We start from the raw sequence: 13,930 nt of genomic DNA on the forward strand, positions 1-13,930 counted from the left end.
CATGAATACCTAATTAAAATATAGCAATATTCTTTCATAGCATTCCATGGTGGTTTTCCTGTAGAATAGGTAATGAGGAAATGCCAGATAAGTCTGTAAATATTTTTTTTAACTGGCAGAGATGCAGATTGTGAAATTCTTCCTAGTGTGACAAGAAATTTAAGCAGTGCTAAAAGCTAACTGTCAAAGGCATCTGCAGTGCTAAAACTTGTGCCAAGCCCAAATGCAGCAGTAGCAAAGTTGTTGTCAAATTCACACTGGTGCTGCCATAACTTTCAACACCACTCATCCCACTATTTGACAGCTTCATTTTGAAAGCTAAAATTTACTGGCAGGATATGGGTAAGAAGCAAGTAACGCTGCCTGCATAGAAATTCAGGGATTTTTTATTTTTTTTTAAGTGAAGCAAGTGTAAGGAAAAGGCCTGCTGAAAGCAAAATGGATATGTGATACAGATAGGATGAGCTTGAGGATCAAGTGAAGTCTTGTAGGTAAATGCAAAACAGCAACAGACATTTGCAGCCCAGCTTCTCACCTGTTCTTTCTGTGCCATAGAACAGCTTAATAGGAAGGCTGGCCAGAAAAACAACAACCCCTGTTGCCTGTATGTTGTTGTTTAGTCGTTTAGTCGTGTCCGACTCTTCGTGACCCCATGGACCATAGCACGCCAGGCACTCCTGTCTCGCACTGCCTCCCGCAGTTTGGTCAAACTCATGTTCGTAGCTTCGAGAACACTGTCCAACCATCTTGTCCTCTGTCGCCCCCTTGCCTGTATGTATTGTTATGCAATATTTGCAACACTGTAAAAGAGTTTAACCGAAAGATTAGCATCTGCACCTACTACAAAGGAGTAGCTCTTGAAGGCCCTTGAAATCACAGGGATGGATCAATTAGCAAGACTGTTTATTCAAAGAAAACGCCTAGTAGGTCTGTTAATTCTTTTGACATACAGTATTTTCAATCCTCCTTGTGGCTTTTTGGAACCAGGCTCAATGCTTCTGAGAGAGCAGATTTATTTGTCTTTTCTTTGAAAATTGAACAATTTGGCTATGGTACCCTCCTTGTCGTGTGTCGTATTGAATTATTGTTTGCGGGTTATGGGTGAGGTTAGTTTTTTATTGTTTTAATTGCATTGTGTTTCTATATGCTGTAACCCAACTTGGGACCTTCTTGAAGGGTGGGTAATAAAAACAAATAATAATAATAATAAATTTAAAAAAGTATTTGCTTTGGCTCGGAGATAGGTACTTGCCTAATGATTCCATGACTGCTCTGAGATTTGAAATAAGGAACTTTCCAGTACCCTGCTCGCACTTTTAATCCCTTTGCTACATGAGGTAAACATAAATGTCAATGTTAATTTTATAGCACTTTTAACATACACATGGAACGCTTTAGAATCTCTCATTTTTAACCTTTCTAAAGCCCTGAGATAAAGAGCATTAATATTCCCATTGTACAGATTCCAAACAGAGTTTGTGATAGTGACTCATCCAATGCTGTTTGGAGAGTTCATTAGAGGACTTATCACATATCACCCCTCCAACCTAAGGGCTGCAGGGAGAGGGGGAGAGACAGTCCACACATTTGGGCTGAAATGCATGGTAGAAACAATACAAATATTATGGCCTGCCTTGTTCAGCAGCCACCTAACTAAACTGTCATTCAATGCCCACCACAAAAGGTGATAGCATTGGAACTGACCCCCCACAGGTAAATTTTTCAACTTGATATATATATTTTTTGCCTGCTCCTTATCTTAAATTCCTTTTCAGTATTCACTGCTCAGTTTGAAGGCTCTCGTTCTGTTTCTTTGCTGAAATCCTGAAATGTGCAGCTCTCCGACCTCCTTCTCCAACTGAAATCCAGGTGCTTTCTCATATAACTCCTTGAGCTGAAGAATCAGAAAATAAACTTTCTCTCTCAAAGAAAACCTGCAGTCATGTAAATCTTGAGTTTGTTATATATGGCGCATGCTACAAATAATTATGACAGCTGTGGCAGTATAAGCCCGTCATCTCCTGAATGCATAATACATCTCCATCGGTCTGAAACCAATAGAAACCTTGCATATAAATAATTACTGTTGCCATTGCCCAAGAGACTCAAATAACATATATCCAGATAGCTTCTAGAGTTTAAACTTGTTTAGTCCTAAATATCAGAGGGAAAGGTATCAGCTGGGTAGGATCTGATAGGCAAATATAACTCGTAGTTCCATTTGCCTATGCAATGTTAGGTACTTTTGTAGTTATCATTCAGGAAACCATGCCTTGCTTAAATAAATGGTCACACAGTGTAAGACAGCTCTGTGCAACTTGTGTGCCATGAAGCAATACAGTCTGGTGCCGTGAACCTGAAAGCCGACAGTGGCCCACACATGGACACAAAGGGAGAGAGGGCAGTGGTGCTTATTGAGGAGGCACTGGTCTCTGGGCTGGATTCATTGGGTCATAAATATGTTGGGCAGAATAATTGCAATCCTCCTTGTGATTGAAAATCCCGTTCACGCAGTGTTCCCGATCACAGGGATCGTATTTACGTTCAGACAAACACACTTACAATCCCCCTTCAGTTCTCTCTACTCATTGTGACAAGGTTTGAGATAGAACCAGCACGTGCATCATCATCCCTTCTCTATTGTAAGGGGGAGAGATTTCAGAGAACCTCCCCCTCTCATCAGGAGCAGTTTGTCCCCAAGCAGCCAGGAAAGCACGGGGTCTGAAGGGGCCAGTCAGGAAGTGGAGAGAGAGTGCCAGGTCTCTGGCAGCATGGGAGAGCCCTTGCTCCACAGGCGGGAAGCGAGAGAGGCGGAAAGGGGGGACAGGGAAAAGACGGAGCCTAGACCCTTTCCCCCGGCACCGGAATTAAGGAGGAGGAGAAAGGGGAGGAGATTCACTGCCCCGAGGCTGTTATGTTGGTCAAAGTCGCGAAAAGGGGCAGTGCCGGATTCTGAAACGGAATGAGAGGACATGAAACCGACAGCTCACTACACTGTAAATAACATGCACCAATAAAGACTCTGTTAAAGACAAGTATGTGGAGAGTCGTTACTCAAGAGTAGCTGTAACAACCTCTGACATCTATGAATGCAGTTTTAAAACACCTGAATGGATCCTGAATATCTTGGATGTGTTCCATTGGGGAGGAGAGTGTCAAAACATTGGTGCATATCAGTATGCCACATTCGTGTGGTCGATCAGAGCCACATTGCTGCTCTCTGTAGCTTACCCTGGATGGCACTGGGTGGGGCAGTGAGGTTGGGGCTACGAAGACACACCGGCAGAACCTCTCGCGTCCTGCCAATCGTGTGTCTTCAAGGTCCCGACCTCACCATCACTCTGCCCTACCCAACTGCCATCCAGATAAGCTGTAACGACCTCAACTGCTAGTGGTGCATATTGGGAGGCAATAGAATGATGTGGATGTTTTCTTGAATAAGGAGAATGTATCTGAAATATAGGAGTAGGAGCATTCTCATGCTTGAAAGCGGATTGTTAAGCAGTTGCAAAGGAGCTGGTGAAAGATTTAGTTCACAAGTTGAGTATGGGAAGGATTGAAACCATATCCCATTTCCTAATTAAAAATGTGATAAAAGGAGATGCTGTAAGTCTCAAAGATACGGGCCGAAGAAACCAAACTATTTCCTGATTTCTGCCCCCCCCCCTGCATCCTCTTATTACTCTTTAAGACTTCCCTTATTTAATGTCACTGAGGGATATCTATAAAACAAACTGTGAAACAGCTCTCTGGTTTTTCCATCACAGTGGCTCTAGCGCAGACTTGATCCTCAATCTTTGGGGTGGAGTAAAGTTTCCTTTAAAAATGTTTGTAACAAAAACAGTGCCTAAGGGCCGATATGTGTACAAGAGGCAAGTCTGCCTGGATACTTGGTTAAGCACAAGAAAGGATATGGGTTCCCATTTTTGTACATGTCATTTTCTAAAATGATTGGTGTTGAGAAATGTATCCACTTTCCCATTAGCTTCTATGCCTAAGGGTGTCTGCACTACAAATTGACAGCCTGCTTCTAAGGAACTACAACATCAGCTTCTGTAGCCCATGCAGCTTGCTAAACTTGGGCATTTCTTGATCTTACCGCATACAAAGCCTTCCACTCCATGGCAGCTCATAAAATGCTGCAGAATTCAAATACAGCAGGCCACATCTCATGACCTACCGAAAGCAGCCCAGTAGCCATGAATCATCAGCTCACTACAACCCAGCATATTAGGTCTCTTGGTGGGCCACCATTCATGGTTGACGAGATGCATTCAGCTTGGTGAGCCACAGCACAAATTGTGGCAGCCTGCTCCATTTGGAATTTTGGATTCTGCAGCATACTTGGAGTTCCGAGGAATGACAGCCAATGTTTGGATATTGGTTTATATATTGATACCTGCATGGTGTTCTGTTGTGTTCTGTTTTCTAATTAAGGTCTTACATATTTCTTGGGGAGAGTTCAGGGGAAAGAGCCTGTTGGATGCATGTATCAACAAATGATAGCACGAGAAGCTAATGTGGATCTTTCTCCCTCCCCTCTGCTCTCAGGTAACAAGTTCTGGGTCTTCAAGGACACTACTCTCCAGCCAGGATATCCTCACGATTTGATAACATTGGGCAGTGGGATTCCACCTCATGGTATTGATTCAGCAATTTGGTGGGAAGACGTTGGGAAAACCTACTTCTTCAAAGGAGATAGGTTGGTATATTCATCCTGGAAGGGACTAATCAACCTGTTATTTTCATAGCGTTTGTGTATGACTGGTCGTGTTCCTTTGTTTTCTAATGGCCTTGTGAAAAATATTACACACATGGAATTTTTAGTGTTGGGTTCACTGTTTACTTCATACAGCCCATTTCAAGGCTTTATATGTACGCTTCCACACTGGTTAAGACCTGTATCTTTTGTGTTTGCCCAACTACAGTATTATAAATCTTCTCTGTCAAGGATAGCAAGTCTCTGATTTTTCGGGTTCTACTGTACACATTCACTTGTCATTTATTTTCAATTAGCCTGCAATTAATTGTTTTATATACATCTTACAGGTGGTGTCCAATAACTTCAGGGACCTAGGTACTGAAAGTTTTCAATGACTCTGCGTATTTTTCTATCTCCCTTCACTTCTGTGCTCGTACTTTTGAAATCCTAGCACAAAAGTACTTAGGGTCACGACACTGAAAACAATGTGTTACAATTTCAGTATGTGTTTGGCGACAGAAATGGGGGATGACGGAAGACCTACAATCTGCTTCGTACTCTCAGAGCAGTTTAGCTTTATTTAGATTATTTTAATATTCTGTTGGAATCCACCCAGTGTGGCTGGCGAAACCCAGCCAGATGGGCGGGGTATAAATTTATTATTATTATTATTATTGTGAGGGACAAGGGATACAGGGAAGTCCCTCCCATCTTAAGTTCCAGCCCATCACCAAGCGCTGGAGAGAGTAAGGAGAGCTCTGCCTCCAGCGGAGAGTCAGGAAGTGGTGTCCGAGGCTCAGGCAGGGTTGTGGAGCCCATGCCTCAGGTGGGACAGGAAGTTGGACGCACGGGGGGGAGGCCAATCCCCCCAACTCCCGAATTGCGACGCAAACGTAGGGGGAAGAGGCTGGGTCTGCCAAAGTTGTGGTGCTGGAAGAAAACGCGCCAATCGCCATTCGGGAGTTCTGACACCTCACCTTAAGGATGCATTTTCATTGCTCTGAACACTGTAAATAATCAGCACTTAATAAAAGCCTTAAAAGACCATGCTGGAGTCGTTACTCTAGAGTAGCCATACCAGGCCCTCTGACAGCAACTCCCGAATCTTTTTTTGACTACTTTGGAGTGCAGCGATGAGCGCTCAAGAGGCTGAGCATTGGAGGCTGGAGGCCGAAGCAGCGAAGCAGGAGCTACAGAACCTCACAGCGCACGCACAGCAGCAATTGCATGCCGCTCAGGAGGAAGCGCGAGGGGCGCAGGAGGAGCTGAACAAGCTGGTGGACCAGGTGAGGACAAAAGAGGAGACTGAGAAACAGCTAAGGGTGATGGTATTAGACCTGCAGAAAAAGTTGGAAGAGGAGAAAGCCGCTAGAGGTGGGGGGGCACCCCAGCCGCAGCTAGTCCAAGTGAGAAGGGGACAGAGCCTAGTCACCAAGTTCAGCGGAGACCCGAGGGAGTACCTCGGATTCGAGACAGAAATAAATTATGCGCTGGAATTGCATGCAGCAGAATTCCCAGATGACGCGCACAGAGTCTACTTTATCATAGAGCATTTGACGGGGGCCGCCCGGGAATGGGTAAGACCGCTCATCGCGCAAAAAAATCCTTGCATGAAGAACGCAACTTTATTTCTAGAAGCTTTAAAATTAATGTACGCTAGCGACAGTGAAATGGAGGCCACTAAACAGGAGCTTCATGACTTAACACAAGGAAAATCGACAGTTAGGGACTACTGGGCGAAATTCACCATGCTGGTGCACAAACTGGGGTGGGATCTGAACAGTGAGCCAGTGAAATCAGCCTTCTACCTGGGTTTGCATGCAGACGTTAAGGATGAACTGGCAAGAGGTCCTAGACCGCAGACTATGGATCAGCTCAGCAAAGCGGCGCTAGCGGTGGGGGTGAGACAGGAATCCAGATGGTATGACAAACAAGCGACGCGCGCAGCAAAACCTTGGTTCCCACGCTCTCAGGACAGACCACATCACCAAACCCCACCCCAGGGACCGCCCCCAGACCCGCCCAGACCAAGCCCAGAGCCGGAACCGATGGAGATCGGGGGAGCGCGCGCGCGGGCTTTTCAAACCCCGGCGGCGCCAAGACGCAAGGAGGGAAGAGGCGGGAATTGCTTCCTCTGCAACTCCCCCCGGCATCGCGTCAGAGACTGCCCTCATCGCAGAGAGTGGCAAGGAAAGGCGGGAACGGTTGTACCTTCCCCCACTGACGTAGCACCACAGCAGGGAAACGAGACAGCCTGGCTGCAGGAGACAAGGGGCAGCAGCCAGGCACAGTCAGCAGTGAACAGCCCCAGCCCGCCCACCCGCACAGAGAGGAGCAGAGCCAGCCCACCCCTCCCAGAGCAGGAGTGGTTCTAGAAGTCACGCTGACGCTCCCAAATGGCTATCCCCTGACAGTCCTCGCCTTAATTGACAGTGGTGCCTCAGCCAACTTCTTCTCGAGAAACTTTGCAGCAGAGCACCAGATCCAACTTCTGCAGCTGGATTTTCCCCTGCATGTGGCCACCATTGATGGCAGAGAGTTGCTGGGAGGGGCCATCACTCATCAAACCCCCCCCATGAGAATGACAGTGGGAAGGCACTCAGAGACACTGGCTTTCAACGTCACGACCATCTCAGACCCCCCCATCGTTTTGGGAATGAGCTGGCTGGCGCGCCACGACCCCTCCATAAGTTGGCACCAGAGATGCATCACGTTTGGGTCGGACTTTTGTCTGGAACATTGCATGCAGCACCAACCAGGGGAGGGGCCTCCGATAGCCACGGTGGCCACCATGCACGTCAAAGGGGGTGAGGCGATACCCAAGCCGTACTGGGACCTGCAGGAGGTCTTCAGCGAAGCGGAGTCCGACCACCTACCTCCACACAGGCCTTTTGACTGCCAGATCAACCTGGTGCCTGGGGCAACGATACCCCCAGCCAAGCTGTACGCCATGTCAGACCAGGAACTGGAGGATCTGCGCGCTTTCATCGACAAGAACCTCAAGCGGGGGTTCATCAGAGAAAGCAAGGCAGCAGGGGGCAGCCCGGTCTTCTGGGTGGACAAGAAAGACACGCAACAGCGCCGTCTGGTGGTGGATTTTAGACGGCTGAATTCAGTGACAGAGCCAGTGGCTTTCCCCATGCCCAGAGTGGATGATCTTCTGACAGCGGCACGCAGGGGCAAGATTTTCACCAAGCTAGACCTAAGAGGGGCGTACAACTTGATCAGGATCCGGGAGGGCGATGAATGGAAAACCACGATGTTCACGCCTCTGGGCTCTTTTGAATATCTGGTGATGCCCTTCGGGTTGCAAGGGGGCTCAGCCTGCTTCCAGGCCTTCATGCACCACGTCCTGGGGTCCCTCCTCTTCAAGAACTGCTTGGTCTTTCTGGATGACATCCTTATCTATTCCAATGACCCAGTGCAGCATGTGAAGGATGTCAGGGAGGTGTTGCAGCGCCTGAAGGACAACCACCTGTATGTGAAGCTGGAGAAGTGCAAGTTTCACACCAAGGAGGTGGACTTCCTGGGCTACAAGCTGTCAGACAAGGGGCTGGCGATGGACAAGGACAAGGTGCAGACCATCCTGGACTGGCACAGCCCCAGGACGCGCAAAGATGCCCAACGCCTACTAGGCTTCGCTAACTTCTACAGGAAGTTCATCAAGAACTTCTCTCGTGTCACGGCTCCCATCACCGACTGCCTGAGAGGCAAGCAGAAGTTCAGGTGGACGCCAGAGGCACAAGCAGCGTTCGAAAGCCTCAAGAGGGTATTCGCTTCAGACCAGCACCTGTTCCACGTGGTGCAGGATGCGCCCCTACGCCTGGAGACAGATGCTTCTGATAAAGCTGTGGGAGCGATTCTGTTGCAACTGGACACCAACAGAGAGTGGAGACCCTGTGCCTTCTTCTCCAGGAAGCTGACCCAGCCTGAACGCAACTACACAGTGTTTGATAGGGAACTTCTCGCGATCCACGCTGCGTTCCAGCACTGGCGACACTTCCTGGTGGGCGCCAAGCACCCCATCCAGGTGTGCACAGACCACAAGAACCTGGAGTTCTGGAGAACGGCCAGGGTGCTCAACCAGCGGCAGATACGGTGGGCAGAGTTCTTCTCGAACTTCAACTTCTCCATCCACTACATCCCGGGGGAGCAGAACGTCAGGGCGGATGCCCTCTCCCGCAAGCCAGAGTACATGGAGGAGGAGTTGCCACCAGCACCCAGGCACGTTTTCCCCCCATCTGCATGGTCATGCGGTGCAGCAGTGGTGAGCGAGGCAGAACTCACAGCACTGACGGCAGCGGATGAATTTGCCACCCGCATCTTCAGAGACCTGAGAGGGGGGAGGGAGCAGGCCAAAGACTTTGAGGAAAGGAGGGGTTTGCTTTTTTACAGGGGAGCCCTGTACCTCCCAACCAAACAGCTGAGAGGTAAGGTTCTCAAGCAGATGCACGACAACCCAACGGCGGGTCATTTCGGAAGGGACAAAACCACTCACCTAGTCATGAGACACTTCTGGTGGCCAGGGGTGCGGGAGGATGTTCGGGATTATGTCAGGGGATGTGACACCTGCCAGCGAGCAAAGGTGGTCAGAGCGCCACCAGCAGGTTTGCTGGAGCCATTAGCCACACCGCACAGGCCGTGGGAAGTAGTGTCCATGGACTTCATCACAGACCTGCCGTCGTCCAGGGGCAAGACCGCAGTGTTGGTGGTGGTGGACCTCATGTCCAAAATGTGCCACTTTATACCGTGTGCCAGGGCGGTCTCGGCAGAAGAGACGGCCAAACTGTTTGTGGACCACGTATTCCGACTGCATGGATTGCCTTTAAGAGTTATTTCGGATCGTGGCCGCCAATTTGTTTCCAGGTTCTGGCGACGGCTAATGAACCTCCTGCAGGTGGAGGTCAGCTTGTCGACGGCTCGGCACCCGCAGACCAATGGACAGGCGGAGCGGGTCAACGCCATTCTGCAGCAGTACCTGAGATGTTACGTCAGCCAGAGGCAAACGGACTGGGTGGATCGCCTGCCACTAGCAGAATTTGCCTACAACAATGCGGTGCACGTCTCCACAGGGGTGTCGCCCTTTAAGGCCAACTACGGGCGCGACCTCAGATCTTTCCCGGAGAGGGAGGGGGAGGAGGAGGAAGAGGGCCCACAGGCAGAGGATTGGGCAGAGGACCTGGAGCTCAGAGAACACTTGGAGAGGGCCAAGGAAGCGTACAAGAAGGGGGCAGATCGCCACAGGCGGCCGGGAGAGGTCATCAGGGTGGGGGACAAGGTTTGGTTATCCTCGGAAGGTCTTCCCACCAGGGGGCGATGCAAAAAGTTAGCACCCAGGAGGCTGGGCCCCTTCACGGTCACGCAACGGGTCAACCCGGTAGCCTTCAGGCTAGCACTGCCGGAGGACATGAGAGTGCACCCAGTGTTTCATAGATCACTGCTGTCGCCGTACAGGGAAAGTACCAGGTTCAGGGACAGCGATCAACCTCCAGAGGGAGGGGGGGAGACGGGAAACGCCCGACAGCTCAATGAGGCAACTGAGATTTTAGACTCAAGGAGAGGGGTGAGAGGGCTGGAGTACCTGATAGCATGGGAGGACACTCCGCCATCCCACAATGAGTGGATACCGGCCACGGAAGTACCTGAGGAATTTTTAGTGGAAGAGTTCCACGCCCTGTTCCCCCACAGGCCCAAGCCCTGGCACATGGAAAGGGAGGGAGAGGGGGAGGAGCAGGAGGAAGGGATAGCAGGTAGCAGCTCCCCATGGAGATGGGAAGCGGAATTTGAGGACACGGAAGAAGAGGTGTGGGTTTCACCGAGGTCGACGACGTCAGAGGCAGGAGAGGACTGGCAGAACATTTTTACTCCCACCAGCTCTGATGCCACTGACTTCTTGGGGTTTCCGTCTTCTCAGGGGGAAGGAGAGAGATCGCAGGATTGGGGGGAAATTTTCACACCCACAGGCTCGGATGCCACGGACTTCTTGGGATTTCACTCGTCCCCAGCAAGCAGAGAGCCACTAGGGAGGGGGAGAGAGGAGCCTGGGAGGGGGGTGGATGTGAGGGACAAGGGATACAGGGAAGTCCCTCCCATCTTAAGTTCCAGCCCATCACCAAGCGCTGGAGAGAGTAAGGAGAGCTCTGCCTCCAGCGGAGAGTCAGGAAGTGGTGTCCGAGGCTCAGGCAGGGTTGTGGAGCCCTTGCCTCAGGTGGGACAGGAAGTTGGACGCACGGGGGGAGGCCAATCCCCCCAACTCCCGAATTGCGACGCAAACGTAGGGGGAAGAGGCTGGGTCTGCCAAAGTTGTGGTGCTGGAAGAAAACGCGCCAATCGCCATTCGGGAGTTCTGACACCTCACCTTAAGGATGCATTTTTACTGCTCTGAACACTGTAAATAATCAGCACTTAATAAAAGCCTTAAAAGACCATGCTGGAGTCGTTACTCTAGAGTAGCCATACCAGGCCCTCTGACAATTATTATTATTATTATTATTATTATTATTATTATTATTATTATTATTATTATGTTATTTGTGCGAAGCAAGTGTTGTGCATTGATGCTTCTAAAATGAACTATGACTTTTGTTAATGCATTGTTTTAATCCTCAGTGCTCTTGGTAGTTAAGCAGGGTTTACATCAACATGGCAAACAAGCACTGATTGAAGAGGAAGGAGATTTAGCTCTTCCTTGCTCCAGTTCCCTGCTGCTCTGTCTCCCCAACTTCCTGCTGCCTTATTTTGGACCAAGATGAAGCTGTGGCGAAGACTGGTCCTAGTGTTTTGTCCTTCTGCAGAAAGATTAGCAGAGAGCAGAATGTCTTGTACAGGGGCATAAATCAATTCCCCCTTGGACCCTAAAGGTGATGGGAAGTCATCTGTCGTAAGGAGACCTTGGCACCACCTAAACATTTTTCTGCCTAGCTCCATGTTTTCTACTATGATAGTATCTCAATGATTTCAACCTTTCACAAGGGAGATATGTATGGAGCTACCTTAACACTGAGATGTCCTTGCTTATTTGGAAGCTCTGTGTGTGATTTGGAGCTCCTGAATGTGTAGCACTGACCAAAGTGCAACTCCTGTTGCCTAGATGCTTATAGAAATCACAGGAGAAAGGACTTTCCCTCATTTCCTTCATGGTCAAGTCACAGCTGTGCAGCTGTAAATAGGTGTGGGCTTTCCTCTGATACTCCAATCCACTTGGAAACACTTCAGTATATTGAGTAACATTGTGTATATATGCAATTCAGGGAATGAACCCTATGTGTGTAACTAGATTTCCCATTGTTGTTGTTGTGTGTCGAAACACACATTACAAATCATACACAAACCTCACATTACCAAAGACACACAATCAAATACAAAAATTCAAAATTCCGATATCATCACAGGAAATTTACACCAATAAATTTATACATCTCCACCCCCTTCCCACTCCTTCTCACCCATATGTGATCTCAATATCCTTCTTTTTATCCTTTAGTTGTGTTTAATTTATCATTTATTTATCTTCCAATTCATTTTATTAATCTTATCTTCTAGTCCCCTGCACCTTTTACACCTTATCCATCAATATATCCATTCCAAAGCAATATTTCTTCATGTATTCCTGCACACCTTCCCATTCCTTTATTAGTTTCTGATTTGAACGGCCTCTGGTGCTTGCTGTCATTTTTGCCTTTTCTATAAACTCGCCAGATATAATTCTCCATTCTAATAATGATGGTGTTTTCTCCCCCTTCCAATTTTTCGCAATCAACAATCTGGCCGCTGCCGTCGCGTATAGAAATACATTTTTCTTATCTCTGGGTACGTCGTTTGATATTATCCCTAACAGAAAAGGCTCTGGTTTTTTTTAATAAATGAGATCTTAAACAATTTTTTCAACTCTTTGTATATCTCATTCCAGAATTGTTTTATGATTTTGCATCCCCACCATGCATGGTAAAAGGTTCCTACTTCCTGCTTACATTTTCAACATAAATTTGATTTCTTTTTATAGATCTTAGATAATTTTTCTGGAGTGATATACCAACGGTAAAGCATTTTCATCCTATTTTCTTTTATCGTGGAGCAGGCCATGAAGTTCATGTCAACCTCCCACAGCCTCTCCCATATATATATATATATATATATATATATATATATATATATATATACACACACACACACACACACACACACACATACTTTTCAGCATAAAATACAATAAAAACATTAATCTAGATGAAAATGAAAAAAAGAAAATAACGTAAAAGGAAAAAATAGAAAGAGGAGAAGAGGAAAAAAATACAATGCTCTCTAGCAGAGGTAGAACTTAACGCTTGTTTCACACAAATGGGTATGGCCTTCCCAGCAGTCAATTGGTAGCTTCCCTTCCTTCTCCCATACAGGATCTTTCACATTCCATCCATCACCTTCCTGTGCATTTCTGGAAAGATAAAACACAGGCAAATGTAGAGTGGATAGAAGGAAAATGTGAAAGAGAAAACACAAGAAATAAAGAAATAAGAAATAAAGATAAAAAGAAAGAGAGACAGAGAAGAATATAGCACCAACAATTTTACTGGGCACCATAGGCAGTAGGAGCTCTGTGGAGTGCGTGAGACTCTCAGTTGCATCCCTGCAAGCACTCATGCTGTTTAAATCTTTTCCCCAACTGTGCTGCTAATTTTGTTTGCTTTTCTGAGCTATATAAGTCTATATTATGAAGACTGCCACAATCACTTTTATAAATGGAGTCTTCTTATCTGCGTACCAGCCTTGGGAGAAGAAGCAGGCAATATCTTGACACCTGAAAAGTATGTTTAATTTCAAACATATTGCAATCAGCATCTACTGTGAACAAAACCTGTCCTATACTGTAATTTGTCTCTTGCAGAAGGGGAGATTTGTTATTTTTAAAAGTTTATCTCTGGGCAACAGTTTTCGGCCTGCAGGTTCTTGGGACCATGGCAATGGTTGGAATCCCGTTTCTGCATTTGTGACTTACACATTCTGCAAGTTTTATTCAATTGAGGTTTTGTATAGTAGGTTTATTGCCAAAGGCAGCTACGCCAAGTCAAGGTCTTCCTAAAATACTATTAGCTTGAGCAATATACTTTAAAAAAAATCAACCTAGAGAGAACTATCAAAGGAAACTTCTGCTGATGGAGAGGCTGGTACTTAGAACTGTAACAAGCATAATGAGCCTCAGCAGGACATAAATGCAATACAGTATGTAAGAAG

At 47.3% G+C, this 13,930-nt stretch overlaps 1 protein-coding gene across 1 annotated transcript in view; it reads left to right on the top strand.

The window, feature by feature from the left end:
* MMP16 (matrix metallopeptidase 16) overlaps positions 1-13,930 on the top strand; it is a 178,122-nt gene that overhangs the window by 146,867 nt on the left and 17,325 nt on the right. The window contains exon 8 of the mRNA XM_035125050.2: positions 4,552-4,702. Within this exon, the coding sequence (XP_034980941.1) occupies positions 4,552-4,702 (151 nt within the window). The remainder of the gene's footprint in view (positions 1-4,551; positions 4,703-13,930) is intronic.

This window comes from Zootoca vivipara, chromosome 8 (genome assembly GCF_963506605.1).
Source record: "Zootoca vivipara chromosome 8, rZooViv1.1, whole genome shotgun sequence".
In the NCBI taxonomy this organism is placed as follows: Eukaryota; Metazoa; Chordata; class Lepidosauria; order Squamata; family Lacertidae; genus Zootoca; species Zootoca vivipara.